This window comes from Sprattus sprattus (assembly GCF_963457725.1).
Source record: "Sprattus sprattus genome assembly, chromosome: 1".
NCBI lineage: Eukaryota > Metazoa > Chordata > Actinopteri > Clupeiformes > Clupeidae > Sprattus > Sprattus sprattus.
Window position 1 is genome coordinate 61,526,247 of NC_137920.1, and position 18,070 is coordinate 61,544,316.

Consider the following 18,070-nt stretch of genomic DNA (forward strand, 5'->3'; position numbering starts at 1 on the left):
GGGTTAAGTTGCAGACACCAGCATCAAGCTGGGTGTTCCTGGCTATAATCACCTGAGCTAAGACATGCCATAGTGAACTGTTCATTTATAACATAGAGATAGGTAGGTGATCAGCCTCTGTACTGCGTGCGCGTGTTTTAAACTAGGAACGGGCAGCAGTCTGGCGTTCTGTCCCTGAATCACGTGACGCCATCAAGCTGAAAATATACCTTTAGCAGCATTATGAGACCTCTGTGGTTAGCTCAGACTAGATGCATATTATGACGGTGGATTTGTCCAAAAGGGAATCGGCCAGCCGAGGCGAGTCCTTCAATGACGCTATTACTGTGTGGAACACGGTTATTAGAAAGTAAGAGAAGGAATTCAAATACAGATGATGAGTGCATAGGGTTGGAGACCAGCTCACAATTTAATATAAATATATACAGTTTAAGAGAGGAACTTAGACTGGGTTCCCAAAAAGTAGAGTCAGATCTCAGAGATAATGGAGTCAGATTAAATACGAGCATTAAATGTGAGGTTTAATGAATATTACTTTTTCAGAGAAACACAGAAAGCATCGTCCACTCAAAGCCTTCCAGACGGCCCGGTCCCTTTTTTGGTACAGGGAAACTTCCGTTTCACACAGTACCTCCACGGTAGCGGTGGTAGTTGCCAGCTGGCCTGCAGTCAAGGCAGCAGCTTATTACACCCGCTGTAGGCTCGCTGGCATGCCCAGTCCCCGGTATTGGTGCAGCTGTGGTCTCTGGGTCGGGTCAAGGCCTGGGGTAGGCGTCTCACTCCTCTCCGGTTGTCAAGGGCAGGGAATCCTCAATCAATTCAGCTGTTTCTTCTTGCCGGCTCAAGCCCACGTCTGACACCACTGTAATAATAGGGCAAATTCATGGTTTCTCTTTGTCGTCTTCCCGCTTTTTAAAATAAATATAAAGCATTCAAGAATTTATACAGACAGTCTTATAACAGAATAATTTCTTATTAACAGAAATACATGGTATATTATCACAGATGGGGAATCTAAGTATATTCTAAATGCGACATTTAGACACAGAACAGAATGTTAACACACACAGGAAAAGCATTAAAGGGCGAACACTCACAACTCCCTGAGAGTGCATGCTTCACTATTACCTGGCCAAGTGTGTTGCCTGACTTGAATCCAACACTTTGGGATTTTTTAAAGAGAAAGAACATCTCTACTGAAATGTGTGCAACACTATGATCCTCCATGCTGAGGCAGATGGAGTCTGTCATCAAAAATAAAGGTGGACATACTTTTAAGCATTGAAAACATGAAAGGTGTACTGACTTTTTGCATTTAGTTCTTACTGTGGGGCCTGTAGTTTATTTATTTTTAAAGATTTATTTATGTGCTTTTAAGCCTTTATTAAGATAGGACAGTGAAATAATTTGGACAGGAAGCGGGGAGGAGTGAAAAGGTGGGGAGAGGATTAGGAAACGACAGCAGGCCGGAATCCAACCTGTGTCCCCGTGGGCATTGTAGCCTGTGAATGGGGGGCTTATTGGCTCAGGCCTGTATTTTAATATAGTGAATCTGAAATGCAAGTTTTGACATTTTACTTAAGGGCAACATTAGGGCATAATGGTCATTTTACCAGTCTGAGTGCCTGGACCTCATTACATTTATTTATTTACCTTAAACACCCCTTAAGAGCCTCTCATTGTTGATCCTACATGTTGAAGGTTCCCTCCTAATGATGGACTAATCCTCTGTGGAGTGACAGAGGCGTGAAGAAAGTGCACAACACACAACATGTTCCCAATATTTTTCAAATTAAAATGATGCAAGTCACAGTATTAATCTTTGGAGATCACTTTAATGATCCATTGCATTTGTTTGTCTGTCTTTTCTGGTTGGGAACCCTGGACACCAGAGGGCCCTATTAACACCTGAAGAGTGCACAATGCATCCATAATGAGGGTCCAAACCTCAACGCTTGAACGTCTCCCATTAAAGGGGTGAAATGAAAGACAAACACTAGTTGATGAAACAGCTACTCCCTCTTGCTGGTATGGTTTAACATGGATGACATAAGAGTTTACTACATTAAATATCATAGTCCATATTATTAGGTCTGTTCAATTTATGCATTTGAAATGTGAAAAAAGTTCATATTCAACATTGAGCTGACATTTTTTGACAAATCTTAAATATTGTTATTCTAACATTGTAATTCTACTGTATGTAGCTAATATATTGAAATCTCTGAGCTCTTATTTCTACTTTTTATGCACGGTTACGAGTATGCCTCCCTTAGCTGGCGTCATTAATATAGTGTATGGTGCCATTAGCACAAATGACCAAACATCTAATTGGTGGTGTCTATAGTGCAGTGGTTTTTAACTGGTTTTGTCCACCATTGGACCACCATTCTGAAGTAATCCGCGGCCCACGGATGTGCCTGCACGCGCGTGCGTGTGTGTGTGTGTGGAGAGAGGGGAGACCTGTCAGTGTAATATCTGGGCATGGTGAAGTCCACACAGCCTGTCTATTCGTGGCCAAATGGTAGACAGTAGTGATGCGCGGGTTACCCAATTACCCGCAGGCCGGGTGGGTTGGGTAGCAGTTTTCTCTAAGTATCGCGGGTTCGGGTGGGGCGGGTCAAAATAGTCAAAACACGCAACCCGGAACTTTTGGAATACATAGGTGAAATCGCAATTTTGCGTTAGCCTACAGAACTTATCAATTGCATACATCCAACTGTCACAAAGTTATTGCACTCAAAGCTCCCACCCCTGCTAGTCGTCTGAGTTAGGCTACATAACCTGGGTGTCCACCTCACATTTTATTCTATACTTTATATTTTGTAAAATTATGTTACCTTTTAGAATGGTATAGTTTAAGATACAGCTCCGGTTAGTTTATCCCAACACGCCATCCGTAGTTTTTGTTTGCACCGCCACTTCTAGGAGGACTCCAATAATGGCACTTAATAAGAGAGAAGATTAAAAAAGGCGATGCAAAGGTTGTACGGAAAGCCGACCAAAAGAGCAAGGTGTGGGAAACATTTGGACAAGTCGTGCTGTCCGATGACACCATTGCAGACTACGTCGTGTCTTCAATGTGAGGCGCTGTACAAATATGATGGGCATAAAACAGGTACATCAAATCTGTTACGACATTCATAGACATAGGCTATGTCTTCCACGCATTTGTTAACAGTTCTTCAATAAATAAATGCGTAAAGCTGTCGTTGTTGTTGTTTTTTGATGTAGACCTGCCGTTGAAGTTTCACAATAATGCGAATTTAGCGCAAATCCTTCTCATTTAGTTACGTGTTAAATTAGGCATAACCCTCAGCCCCAGGCTTTTTATTTTATTTGTTGTTATTATTATTTTTATTTTTTTGCGGGTCAAATTGGGCGGGTCGGGCGGGCCGCTTCAGAATTCCCCACGGGTCGGTCGGGGCGGTTTTGAAAATTTCTTGGGTCGGGTTGGGGCGGGTGTTAAAATAACGCCCTCTCGCGCATCACTAGTAGACAGAGACGATCTCATATCATTTTCTGGTTCAGGCCTTGCCTTGTGCTTATTCTTCAAGTCCGCCAGTGAAGGAAAAACCACCCTCACACATGTACGTAGGTAGTTTGAGAGGGAAAAAGACACCTCATTGCTTTTGCAGCAAGCTCTGGAAATTCTGTCTGACAACTTATCCAGAACTAAAGTCATATGAAAATCACCAAAATCTGTTGCATGTACTCAATAGGCTTGTCATTCAAGAAAACGTAATGCGTCTCCATATGCCTCAATAGTTTAGACGGCTTCATGGCTTCAGTTGACAGTAATGTTGAACACAAGAAACACAGTGGTCCCTCCTCTCCTGCTGTCTGTCGTCACTGTAAATCCGTATTTGATGTATTCCTCATTGTATTTTGGTTCCCTGTATCCTGTGAAGGTGTAGCTTTGTTGGAAGCCAGTCATTGTCTCTCTTTCGCGACAACCTGTCCCTCTTGTCACTCTCCTCACTAAAAACTGATCCATTGGTGCTTCTGACCAGCTAACTCGACGTTAGAACTAAATGTTAGCTAAGGACAGGAGATAACTTCAGTCGTTCACCAAAAGTATTACTTTTTCGACTAAACTTCAAAAGTACACGTAGGCTATGCTAAACTGCAGATGCTTGTCAACTTTGCGCGCGAAACTGTACGTTATGAATGATCTGGAAATGTGTTGAAATATCAAAGCGAATTTATATATATAAAAAAAAAATCAAATCAATCAACCCCCGATTGTAAACCCCTGCTATAGTGGATCAATACTGTCACTACAATTCAGTGTCTGTTCAGGCCACCCGAAGCAGGTGAATCTGGTGAATCCAATGGCCAATTTGTAACCCTCAGCATACAGTGTACCTTCATATGGCCAAAACACATCATACACTGAAAAGAGGTAGTCATACACTTTTTCTTCTCTAAATTATTGTTTGACAAAGACATTTCCTGGTCCATGTTGACTGACCACAGTAGTCAGAACAGAATAGGTCTTGATTTTGTCAAGTGTTTTGTGTTAGCCTTTCCAGGCCCAGCCTTTCAGTTCAAATGAGAAGTGTTCTATTTAAGCCTATCATAGTCTAGTTTAAGAGCAAGAGAGCTTATATGAAGCACTCACAGATTGTATATACTATACCAGGGGTCCCCAACCTTTTTTGCACCACAGACCGGTTTAATGTAGGCATTTTTTTTCACGGACCGGCTTCAAGGTGTCATTTTACACCTCTTATTAGTCACGTCATCCATTCATATTGATGTGAATCAATCAATTGCACCCGTGAGGCAAGCGCGAGTTTGATAGAATGAAGCCCGGTCTGCTCATACACAAAAGCTAACATTAATGTTAGGTGGAGTTAGGCGGCCAACACCATTGTATAACGAACGTTAAGTGCATGAAAAATACAACTCGCCATAACTCTGAATCAGTGCTTGGTCTCAATGTGCCGAAGCAGTTTTAAAGGCTTCATTGGCTCGTTTGCTAGCTGGTCGCCACATATTAAACAGAGCGGACTTGGTGTGTGAGAATCACCTGTTGCGATGAACCCGTATTTTAAGTATGACTCCTGGTATTGTCTGTTAAAAGAAGCTTTCTCTTTTGAAGGTCGTAGGCTCCTCTTTTGGCTCCTTAGTTGGCCTTTTCATCTTTGCAAAGAAGCTCTCCAAAGATGTTTGTTTTTTTTTACAAATTTTTGCTAGTTTGCAGGCTTTTTTTTTGAGTGACGCATCACTTGAACTAGACAAGCGTCTTGACGTGACAAGAGGCACAGGCGAATGTGACATCCGGGGAAATCAGCCCGTTTTTCAAAATAAAACACCTTTCAGACGCTAATAATTAATACAGCGGAATTAATATAAATTATTTATTCTTTCTGTGCGGCCCGGTAACAAATGCCTCACGGACCGGTAGCGGGCCGCGGCCCGGTGGTTGGGGACCACTGTACTATACTATTGTAAATGCACATTCCATGGTTTTTACTAGCATCACATTTAAACTTTGGTGAAATGGGCAATGCATTACTCTGAACTCCAGGGACATACACTATAAACAAAGTAATAAAAATGGACACTGTTTCGGCACATTTTGATAATCATGGGCTTTGCTTATTACATTTATAATACAGTGACAGAGCTTGAAACATCAGTTACATGTTTTAGATGAATAATCTGTGTCCAAATATAGGACGTGTTCTGAAGATGTCGTCGAGGGTCTGTAGAGGGCTAAAACAATTGGGTTCTAGCGCGTAATTTAGCTGTTTCTGATTGGACGAGAGACGTTCCATGCTATAGGTTATTCGTCAACATACCTACAGTTACGGGCCTTTTCACAGCTAAAAATAAATCACTCCGCGATGAAACATTCGCATTGATGATAACCGTTAATTCAAAGTTTTTAAAATTCCAAACCAAGACGTTAACAATAGAACTATTTTTTGTTGCGGAGAAACAATGGCGAAATAAACCATTTCGAATCAATAACTTCGTGTTGAAATGTTAATTTGTTGACTGTAGAATTGTTTTATAAAAGCAATATAGCACTCGTGGGAGTGGGGTAGGTAAGAGATAATCCCACGGGTGTTGTTGCCTACGCCACTCGGCCTGGCGGCCTCGGTGGCTACGGCCGAACACCACCTGTGGGATTATCCCTTACCTACCCCACTCCCACTCGTGCTATATTGCTTAAATGTAGTCTTTACACCCACTACACATAAAAATGACAAATTGACTGATTATATGTAAGCATTGGCACAGTTATATTTTGGTGGAATCATCATCTGCTGTTACAATACAACTTTAGAGCCCATTAGAGTAAGGCCATATGTACTGTGTACTTGTACTACAGCTGTTCCATGGCAGTGGTGTGCATGAACAAGGTCCTTCAGGTAGCTGTTTTTCCCTCACATATACATAAAAGCCTTGGTCTGTTTCCCTTGTCTATGCTGCTAGACAGAGATAAGACTAGGAAGGAATACAGTACATTCTTTGTGTGCTTAATTTAACAGGGTGTTTTATGTCATACCAGTAAACCACATCCTCACCAGAGGCCTTCCCTTTGTCACCGAAAACAGACTCAGTACCCTGCTTTACAATATAAAATACATGTTCAAGATATTAACACTGTTAATTGAACACACAAAGTCAACTGTGACTTTAAGGACACCATTAGAATAGAGATCTATAGGGGACTCTGTATTAAGCAACTCATACGCTCACTCACCTCTCGTCATTTTGAGTATGACAATCCGAATTCACAGTAGGCCTTTGCCCTTGGGCATTGCACTAGGCATTTGAATAAACACACACACACACACACACACACACACACACGATAATGTGAGGTTTTGTTAACCAATAAAAGGACAGTGACCTTAATAGCATTAACATTTGGGGCAGTGACTTGCAAAGTCACAAATGAAAACAACAAAGCATTAACTGTGAATCTTCTGGATAGTGAGTCTTTTTCATATTTTTCACAATACTTTGTCATTCACAGCAATGGACTTCCTCACAAGAGGAAATTACTGTTTCCCAGCACTCAACTCTTCTTGCAGAAAGGATGTCAGGTCACCGACGGAATACTTTATAATGTACATTTTCTTTTCATTGGTATCTGTATCTACCGTCTTCCTAAACCTGCTGGTGATCATCTCCATCTCTCACTTCAAGCAGCTTCACACTCCAACCAACCTGTTCATCCTCTGTCTGGCTGTGGCAGATCTATTAGTTGGTCTGATTGTTATGCCTGTGGAGGGCATCAGATTAATAGAAACATGTTGGTATTTTGGAGACACTCTTTGTGACATATTACCCTACATTTCCTTTGCAATTGTTTTTGTCTCAATGAACAACATAGTTTTCATATCTATTGATCGGTACATTGCGGTTTGTAACCCTCTGAGGTACTCTGTGATTGTGACACTCAGGAAAGGAGCTGTCTGTGTGTTTCTGATATGGTACGTCGCTCTGGTTTATTCTCTAATAGTCTTACATGAGCACCTCATTCATCCTGAGCCACGCAAAGCGTGCCACGGAGACTGTCTGGTTATTATTAATCTCCCATGGATTGTGTTTGATCTTGTTTTCGCATTTATTGTCCCCTGTTCCATTGTGATAGTGTTAAACCTGAAAATATTCTGTACAGCTATGCATCAGGCACAGGCGATCAGCTCTGTCACAGAAAGAGTAAAGGCTGCTAAAGAAGACAGAATGACTAAGAAATCCAGCAGCAAAGCAGCAAAAACCATAGGGATACTTGTAACAGTTTATTTGCTTTGCTATATGCCTGTATTTGTGAGCATTCCTTTTCAAGGAAGCTTTACGTCAGCGTTGCTTGTGGCAAATTATCTTCTTTGGATGTCGTACATGAACTCCTGCATGAACCCCATTATATATGCATTGTTTTATCCATGGTTTAGGATAACAGCAAAGTACATCGTCACCCTTGCAATACTTGATCCAGCTTCCTCTTATTTTAATGTATATCCAGAACTCTCTTAACTCTGCAGTACCATCTGTGCATTTTTGTATACCTCATCTGTACATATCAACGCATTATTTGTATCTATATGGATTTAGAATGAATCAAATTAGCTATAAACTCAATATTATGGGCATCAATTGTACATTTACAATATTTCACATGTAAAGTCTGTTTTGTGTAAATGTGAAATAAATAATTATTTGATGTAATAAAATGTGTTAAAATGGATGCAAATTTCAAAATCCTCCCTCATAAGGGTACCCAAAACAAACAAGTGCTATGTTACCAATTTCTTACATTTCCGTGTTAATAATGTCTGATGCCTTCATATCCTGTTGTCATGGGGTGTTGGATGGCATGTTGTCCACAGTAAATGTGGAAAGTGTAAATCTTGTAATTTAAAAAAAAAAAATTAGGTGTGTATGTGATCACTTAGACTTAGACTTTCAGAGTGCATCAGCTCATTTAAAGATAAAAAGCAAGCGCAAAAGCTAGTGTCTTGTCGATCTTCATTATAAAGAATAGGCCTGTTTGTCAACATGGTTGTGAACCAGGCATCACTAGACCTCTGAAATCAGGCAGGGGAGCTACTGTACCTGGATCCTTGCACCACCAGAGGGAGCGTCATACCCACACTATGGTGACTATTGTTCCCAATTCTGTAATGTTCAAGCATTCACTCCTACAAACTTTTGATTACTATCTATAAGGAGTGTACACCCCTAGATATGAAAAGTGTGAGGAGGCAAGTGTGAGTAAAGAATAAACTGAATGATTAACTTTAAGGTAGTTTACACTTAGCAGACATGTAGGCTTCTCATCAAAGGTCCCATATCTTCTGATCTTGAATGCGAAAAAAAAATAAAGAATTGAAATGATTATAATAGGTACAAATAATTATTAACAGCTTCAGCATTAGTATTACCAGTAAAGCTGGCCTAATTACTTTGTCCTTTCAAAAAACAGTCATGTTTTGGTGATTTTGTACAACAAAAATGACATATTCCCCTTTCTATGGCATAGGCCCTGTCCTATATGGTGCATCCACAGTCATGTGGCCTTCAAGTTTATGGACGAATGTTCAACTAAGAGTGGTATACTGTATCTACCACAGAAAACATATGACACTGGTATGTCTGTGTTATAGTCGTCCTGCTTTCCACCATTTGTCTTAAAAAATCTGGCACACCAGGACATCATCATCACAGCACACCAATCCTGAACACATGACAGGGATATAAACATTATGAAACACACAATACAGAGCTCTGCCAGTATGACAAACAATAAGATGCTGTCAGCTATATATCAACATGTCGATTGGCTGTCCCGATGGAATATAGGGATTAGATGGTGAATGTATAGCGAATGCAGTGTGAATACGCATGCAATTTAAAGTGAGAAAGGATTAATATTGTTGCAAAGATATATGGAAGTTAAGATGAGACAGTAACCCCAAGTTCAAGGCTAGGCGTCCTATTGCTGGGCCTGACAGGCTTTGGACAGAAACATCAATGTCGCTAAGGACGTTTTGTGTCTCTGCAGGCCAAGTGTGTTCTTGATTAAATGGCTATTTGCCTACAGGAGGCAGCGCCATGCAAGCACTGTGCACCCCATCAATAAGACATGAGGGTTTCATCTATTACATTCATAAATGTTCTGGGATTATGTGAAATTCATATAACCTAAGTTTATTGGAACTGGCTGGGCAAGTTAGTTTGAACTAAAGGAGGTATCATCCAGTGAGCAAAGTGTGGCCATATTAACATACATGCATCTATCTGAGGCCAACCATGATAAAGCAAAGACAGCATGTAAATAGTGCTTCTCTACAAAGTAGTCAGTAAGGGATAATGTATTGTCCGGAGGTCATTCTCCAAAAATAATTCCCGACGGGGCGAACAACACCCCGACGCGCACGACGGACAATACATTATCCCGCTTATTATATGGTTACTTGCCAAAAACGATAGAAGACATTCCTCCAACATACCTCTTTTTAATGATTTAGTTGCCGTTTCATGAGTCCCGTTTAAAAATAAATAGTTCTTCAAGCAAATAGAACTTTGAAGTTTCAGGTGTTGCATAGCAACCCATTTCTTGCTGACTTCAAATTACTGTCTACTTTTGTGTTAAAATGACTGGACTTCTGGCGGAATGATATGAAAGATGTGAATTAGAAGTACAAAACCCGTTGCCTATGACAGCGGTCATTATCTTTTCGCAGCGGTATGTTAGCAGGAATTAATGTGACCTATGACGTAGGGATGGCCCATTCAAATTAACGGTACTTTTTGGAACATTCTGAAGAGCCGTATAATAAAAGCACTTAACAAGTGTTAGTAAATTGTAGAAAAACCCTAAGTAGATAGTTGCCCTGCAAGGCCCTATTTCCACCACACCACACCAGGTGGTTTAGGCTGGGCCTGGTTTCTGGTGTGCTAGCCCTCAGCCTGTTGGTCCCCATTCTGATGTTGTCAAGCCTGTGTGTGTCTGGGGTGCAGCCCGGGGTGAGTGTGACTGTGTAAGGCCTTATGGGACAACAATGTAGCCGACTTCACCAGCCCAGAAAGGGCAGTGTTCACAAATTACTCTAATACAGGCACGCTAGGTTAATTTAAGCTTGTGCTTGGGCAACACACACACACACACACACACCATAAGCTGGAGATATTATCTGGCGGGTCTGGTCCACAGGCCTTGAGTTTGACACATGTGCCTTACATTATTTCCAGAAATATTTAGTGTATGAATCAGTCACCAAAAAATGTTACCATGGTACTTAGTATGCATATGACCACAAAACTGCATGCTGGGCAGTCTTAAGCGAGTGAGCGGCGCATTCCATGATAAAGCATAGACAGCAGGTAAATAGGGCTTCTTTGCAAAGAAGTAGTCAATGCATGTTACATGTGCTTAGTTAATTGTAAATTAATATAAGTACAGTTGCCATAAAAGGCCCCTTATTTCCAGCAATTTAGCATTCAGTGTTTTACTTAAGGATCTTTTGGAAAATGGTCAGGAGGAAGCATGCTTGTACTGCCACCCCAAGGTGAGAGGTCCATCAGGTGCTCTTGACTGCCTCTCTGCCCTGTTTTCATCGGGTGTGTTTGGGACGTTCTTGGGACAGTCAACATACCATCCCAATAATGAAATGCCAAACTAGGTAGTTAGATAGGTCACTTAATACAAAATACTTACATAATAATATTATACTGTATATCGGTATATCCAGGTGCTTTTTTAATTATAATTAATGCATGACATGGGATACAGTGAATTGTATATACTGATCCATGTAGTCCATATACTGGCACATTTGTCTTTCTTTGTAACTATGTAGACAGGACAGACCAGGCCAGGATGGGTTCTAATAATCAAGAATGAGTCTATCATCCTGACCGGAACATGGCGCCAGTCCAGCAGGGCTCCAACCAGCTTCTGTGTCTGTGACCCTTCTCTGTCTATGTGACTTTAATGAACAGACCAGAGACAGGAACTAAAGACATGGGCTCAGCATGCCTGTTCTGACCTCAATCAAGGAAAAACAATACATAAGCATTTAGAAACATAAAACTTTTGAAATAAATAACTGAAAGTCACAGAAAGTCTATGGAGTGGGATTCTACACAGACTCAACACACCAAAATAAGATACAGATGGAGATCTAAAGTCCTCCAAGGCCAGAAAATAAACAATGACTTAAAATTAAAAACTGTATGGTTACAAGTTGTGTTTATTAAGGGTAGGCCAGCCAGTACCCTCTATTTCCCAGTGCTATTTCTTACAGAGGGCAATGCCCATGAGGTCCCGAGGATTCCGTTTTCATTGGTTTTCAAACACGTAAATACAAGGGCAGTGTTTGGAGTAGTCACTAGAAACGCACTGCAGAGCTGCGTCAACTTTATCGCACGGGAAAGGAACTTCATTCACTCTGGCATACACTGCAATGGAAGAATATTTGAGAGCTAATTACTGCTATCCACTTTTGAACTCTTCATGTACAAGGTTTTCCAGGTCACAGGCATTATACATTACCATGTACATATTTCTGTTGTCAGTATCTATCTCAACTGTGTTTCTTAACCTGCTGGTGATTATTTCCATCTCTCACTTCAAGCAGCTTCACACTCCAACCAACCTGCTCATCCTTTCTCTGGCTGTGGCAGATCTATTGATTGGACTGATTGTCATGCCTATGGAAGGGTCTCGGTTAATTGAAACATGCTGGTATTTTGGGGACACATTGTGTAACATATTTCCACTCATTTCGGCAGTGGCTCTGTCAGCATCTCTCTGCAGCCTAGTCTTAATTTCCATTGATAAATTCATTGCAGTCAGTGACCCTTTGAGGTACCCTTTGAATGTCACACACAACAAGGCAGCTTTAATTGTTGTTCTTAGCTGGTCCTGTTGTCTATTGTATATTTCTTTCTTATTGTATGACCACCTTACTCAAAGGGAGCCGCACAGAGTATGCCACGGGGAGTGTCTGCTCACAGTCAGTTTCCCATGGTTTGTTTGTGATATTATTGTGTCATTCATCGCGCCTTGTTCCACTGTAATAGGTTTAAACCTGAAAATATTCTGTACAGCTAAGTATCAGGCACAGGCGATCAGCTCTGTCACAGAGAGAGTAAAGGCTGCTAAAGTAGACCGAATGACTAGGAGATCTAACAGTAAAGCAGCAAAAACCATAGGGATACTTGTTACAGTTTATTTGCTTTGCTATATGCCATATTATTTAAGCATTCCTGCACATGGTACTAAATCTTTGTCTTTACTAGTGACCACTCTCATATGGGTTATGTATATGAACTCCTGCATGAACCCAATAATATATGCATTGTTTTACCCATGGTTTAAAGTATCAACTAAGCATATCATCAACCTTACGATACTACATCAAGGTTCCTCTTATTTCAATGTACAGTCTGATATCAAATAGTTTTTCATCATGTTTGGAGCTGACATGTTATTCTATGTGTTTAGATCATTTGTTACATCCACAGTGTATACACCAATGGTCATTTCAATTTAAAAATGACTTGGCCCAAGACAGGGTCAATGTACAAGTCAGTTCAGGCTCTTTGAAAGGGATGTATGAGAAAACGCCCTCCTAGTTGCAAAGATTTATGATAAAAGACCATATAACATTTGTTTTATAAGTAGAGGTAAATTCATGATTGCACTCTAATGTAAAGACAGTTTAATAAAACTTAACCTGATGTACAATCTTGTTTTATTTCATTTCAAGTGTTTCATTGTGTGTGGTTGCTGAAGTGGATGAAAGTATTTAGCAGTGAGGTATTTTTTTAAATGACCAATCTGACCAGGGGTGTAGCTTCCTAATCACAATTTTCTTTATCACTGGACACAAGCTGAGTCTGTATCCAAGTGAATGAGGAAAGATACACTCTTACAGGCATAGATAATATATATGTGTCAATTCCAATGGGGAATTAGGCTGTGCAAAAACAGAAATAATAGTGCATCCATTTTAAACAGGTAGAGGGCAGTAGCACAGAACTTTTTTCATGTGATTTCAAACATATAAAATACAGTATTATGCCAAATTGTGCAGGGTTTATGAACATTCATCTGCACACCTACACCATTATTTACCTTCCAAAGTTAACTGCAGCTATATATGATTATAGATCACGATCTATTGCTATGTCTATCCACATGAACTTTTCCCATCTCAAAGACATAAACACAGGACTTGATAGTGCATTTTTATTTAGCAATGTATTTCCTTTACCATGCATTCTAATCTATTTATCGTTCAACAACAGCGAAATTGCACAAAGTACCCCACATTCTGATCACCAGGAATTTAGCCGATGACAGAATGAATATAAATAGGCCTAGGCCACCACCATGTTGTGATCGAGGCAAAAAGGTCACAGCAAGAAGCAAATCAACCCGAAATAATATGATGTAAAGGCAAGAAAACCAATTTGCCACCTGGCATCAATAACATCAGAAAAGTCCCAGTTGGAGTTGGAGAGTGGCACTGGCTACAAATGAGGTGGGGTCAGAGAGCTGTACGACATAAACCTTGAACAGCCTGGGAGTTGGCAAGGGCGTTTAACCGAAGTGTTTTGATGGGCAGTTGAAAAATATATCAAACTAACTGCACACATCAATCAAAATTCTGATATAAAATTAATTGTCCCAAAAGGCCGCCCATCACGCACCCCCCCACCTTAATGAATCAAGGGTTGATTCACATTTCTGCATCACAGATATTCTGCATGTTGATGGAATAGATTCTATTAACAAAGAGATATTCTACCTCCAATCTTGTCTGTATGTGTGCAGTCAAAACGACTCTTTCTGCAAATTTTGCTTTAAAGTATGTCTTCATGTCTGAACGCTGTACACCTTGCTGACATATGAACGGATCCTGTCCCATCCTAACTGGTCTGCCATTTCCCTCTGGAAAGCCTTTGTTGCCAAAAAGCCCAGTGTGGGAAGCAGTTGTAAGGCAACGCGCAAATACGTGACTCCTCACATGAGGATAGGTCTTGGAAATCTGAAATGGTTGATAAGCCAGTTCTCATCAGGAGCCAATTTTTTTTGCCTGTCTCTTAATACTCGCTCCCTTTTAATTTTTTGCATTGGCAATGTCCTCTGATCAAACTAATGCGGCCATTTTTAGTAGACTTTGTATGGCATAGTATACCATTTGCTCCCATATTTTTTTCCCAACTGCAAACACCTTGATGTGTTTTTATCTCCAAAAAGTGCACAACTGTCTAAGACCATTGAAAATGTCAGACACGCCAGACAAGGAGGAGCCCACGCCCTTTATACATCTGAATGTGAGTGTGAAAGATGGCGAATGCAACATTTGTAGTGGGGCCCCCGTGCATCTGAATGCAGTACAGCAGACCAGTACAGCCAATAGCAGTGTTACAGATGAGGATGGGCCTGTCCGATGACAGTGTTACAGATGAGATGGGCCTGTCCGATGGCAGTGGGGCAGATGAGATGGGCCTGTCTGATGGCAGTGGGGCAGATGAGGTTGGGCCTGTCTGATGGCAGTTTGGCCACTTGCAAAGAATTGCATTATCAATAATTGTCATGGTAGGTCTATTTTAACAGTGAGAAACAGAATAATCCTCCCGGGATAATCCTAGAACTACACGGGGGGAGCTTGTGAATGATACGAAGGCAGCTGGGACCCCAGTCACCCAGAAAACCACTGGCAACACACTATGCCGTAATGGTTTGAAGTCCTGCAGCGCTCGCAAGGTCCCCCTGCTCAAGGAAGCACATGTACAGGGCCGTCTGAAGTTTGCCAATGAACACTTGTGTGATTCTAAGGAGGATTGAGAGCTGCCAAATGCCATGCTCACTTGGCTTGCTTGCACGCAGGTGTGTGGTATAAATGCAGAGCTGCTGGATTAATTCAGAGATGAGGCTAGTTACTGGCGAGAAGTACTGAGGAGAATTGTGGCAGTAATAAAGTTTTTGTCAGAGCGTGGCCTTGCATTTCGTGGAGACAATGAAGTATTAAGCTCTGTCCACAATGGCAATTACTTTGGAATCTTGGAATTACTGAGCAAGTTCGACCCTTTTCTTGATAAACATTTAAACATACATGGGACTAAAGGCAGAGGGACAACCTCATCTATCTACGAAGAATTCATAAGTCTAATGGGTCAGCGGGTTCAAGCTGAAATAATTCTTCAGCTGCAGAAAGACAAGTACTTTTCTATGATTGTCGACTCAATTCCCGATTTAGGTCACATAGACCAGCTAACGCTTGTGGTACCTTGTGTTTCTCAGGAGGGCAAAGTCTTCAAGCGATTTTTTTTTTTTAATTTCTGCCGCTATTTAGCCGGGTCCCTTTTTGACTCAGTTACCAATGTGCTACAGGACATGCATGTCGACATAAAACAATTGCAGGGGACAGTGCTTTGACAATGCGTCTAATATGTCAGGTGCTTACAAGGGATTGTGGGCTCGTATTCAGATAAGAAGCCCCCTTGCCGACTGGATTTCATGTGCAGCCCTCTCCCTGAACCTTGTTGGGGTGTGTAGTGTGGATTGTTGCAATGACGCCACTTATTTCTTTAGGCTATTTAAACCCATTTTCATTATTTCTCAGCCTCGCCTGGCCTTTGGGAAATATAAATGAAGGGGCTTGAGTCTAACGAGAATAAACGCATTGAGACAGTGAAGGGATCTTCATCCACAAGATGGTCGGCACATGAACGGCTACAAAAGCTCTCTGTTTAAATTTCAGAAATATTCACGGCACTTTAACTCAGTGGCCGGAGATGCCAGTCAGAAATCTGATGCGTGCATGGAGGCAAGATCCCTAGCCAAAAAAATAGATCAATTTTGAGTCAGCATTCCTAACCATCATATGGGATACTATACTGCAAAGATTTCAAACCACAAGCCTGGCCCTGCAGACAGTGGATTTGGACTTAGTAAGCTGTGGAATTGCTTTAGTCGCTAATGGACTTTGTGTCCAATTTGCGCTCCCAGTTCAAACACCTGGAATCCAAAGCCAGATCACTGTCATTATTGCAAGAGTACAAAACGAAAAATATCAGAGAGAGAGCGCTGACATTTTCTGCATCCAAGCAAGCACTTATAATGGGTCTTTACGAAGACTATAAGGAAATCATAATGGCCAAGTCAAACACCGCCACCGCTGCCAGAGCAAGACTGGCAGCTTGACAAAAAATCGCAGACAAGCTAAATGCTTAAGTTTAGGTAACATGTATAGGCTTATCTTAAGTGCCTCATTACCCCAATCAATCAGATCACATTTATTTAAATGTGCCTGCTGGCAGTAGGCTTACAGAGCATTCACACCTTTGCGTCGGAATGCGTTGATCCGGCAAGGTTGAGACATCCACATTCATTTTGAATGGGGTGACATCATCCTTTGCCGAACTGAATTGTGGCTCCGTTTGGTTCCATTGCGTTGCGTTTCATGCTTTGCTTGCAGCAAGAGTTGAAAAATGATCAACTTCTCGAGAGGCAACGCATGTGTCAGCCAAACAAATTGCCTTTCATGCATAACTGACAGCACAGGCGCTAGCCAATCAGATCCCGTATATGCTCACGTCTACAGTGCGGCAAGCTCAAAAACAAAAAGATGGCGGACCAACCTCCGTAGATGGTCGTACTTGTTTGAATTTTTTTTGGTTGGATTTTTTTAAAGTTACCGAGAAATAGACACTGTACAACGTAAAAACCCCTTTATTGTAACTGAAAAATATGTCTGATAGGGTGCTCAGACACCTTGCAAATCCTATCTTATGTTAGCATGCTACTACTCACAGGGTAAACAGCTTGCTAGTGGCGTGATTGGTTTGTTGACCTGTCAATCTCACACCCAGCTCTACGTTTCCACCAAATCCACTTCCACCTTCCCACCCTCCGTGCCTGTTTACAGGAAATCAAATCCTCCTCAAATCAATTTCCTAAAACTTAACAGTGAAAAAACTGAGGCAGTCCTCATTGGCTCCAAACACACCCTCACCAAACACCCCAGTTTCAACCTCACCATAGACAACTCCTCGGTTACACACTCTCCTCAGGTTAAGAGCCTGGGTGTCGTCCTCGACAGCAACCTATCATTCCATACCCACATCAACAACACCATCCGATCTGCCTACTTTCACATCCGCAATATCAACCGCCTCCGCCCCTCACTCACTCCCAACACCGCCGCAATTGTGGTTCACTCCCTTGTCACTTCCCGCCTGGACTACTGCAATTCCCTTCTCTTTGGTCTCCCACACAAACTCCTCCATAAACTTCAACTGGTACAAAATGCTGCTGCCCGTATCGTCACTAGAACGGCATCCATCAGTCACATCACCCCCGTTCTATATGAACTCCACTGGCTTCCAGATCCCAGTTAAGAGGGCATTTTATGCCATTGCGGGTCTGCCGAACATCATTGGTGCCATAGACTGCACGCACGTGCACATCAAGGCACCCTCCCCAGATCCGTTCCCCTACCTTAATAGGAAGCGGTATCATTCCATCAACGTTCAGATCATTTGCGATACCCAGTACCACCTGTTGAACGTGGTCTCCCGCTTCCCA

General features: G+C 41.6%; 2 protein-coding genes across 2 annotated transcripts; both read left to right on the top strand.

The window, feature by feature from the left end:
- Positions 1-6,999: 6,999 nt before the first annotated feature.
- On the top strand, positions 7,000-8,001 carry LOC308374609 (trace amine-associated receptor 13c-like; the record flags this gene model as incomplete). The annotated part of the gene is made up of 1 exon (XM_080850480.1): positions 7,000-8,001. One exon carries the CDS (start codon positions 7,000-7,002, stop codon positions 7,999-8,001), a length of 1,002 nt encoding a protein of 333 aa, XP_080706606.1.
- A 3,391-nt stretch (positions 8,002-11,392) lies between these two features.
- On the top strand, positions 11,393-12,932 carry LOC308370806 (trace amine-associated receptor 13c-like; the record flags this gene model as incomplete). The annotated part of the gene is made up of 2 exons (XM_080845521.1): positions 11,393-11,401; positions 11,856-12,932. 2 exons carry the CDS (start codon positions 11,393-11,395, stop codon positions 12,930-12,932), a joined length of 1,086 nt encoding a protein of 361 aa, XP_080701647.1.
- Positions 12,933-18,070: the final 5,138 nt, after the last annotated feature.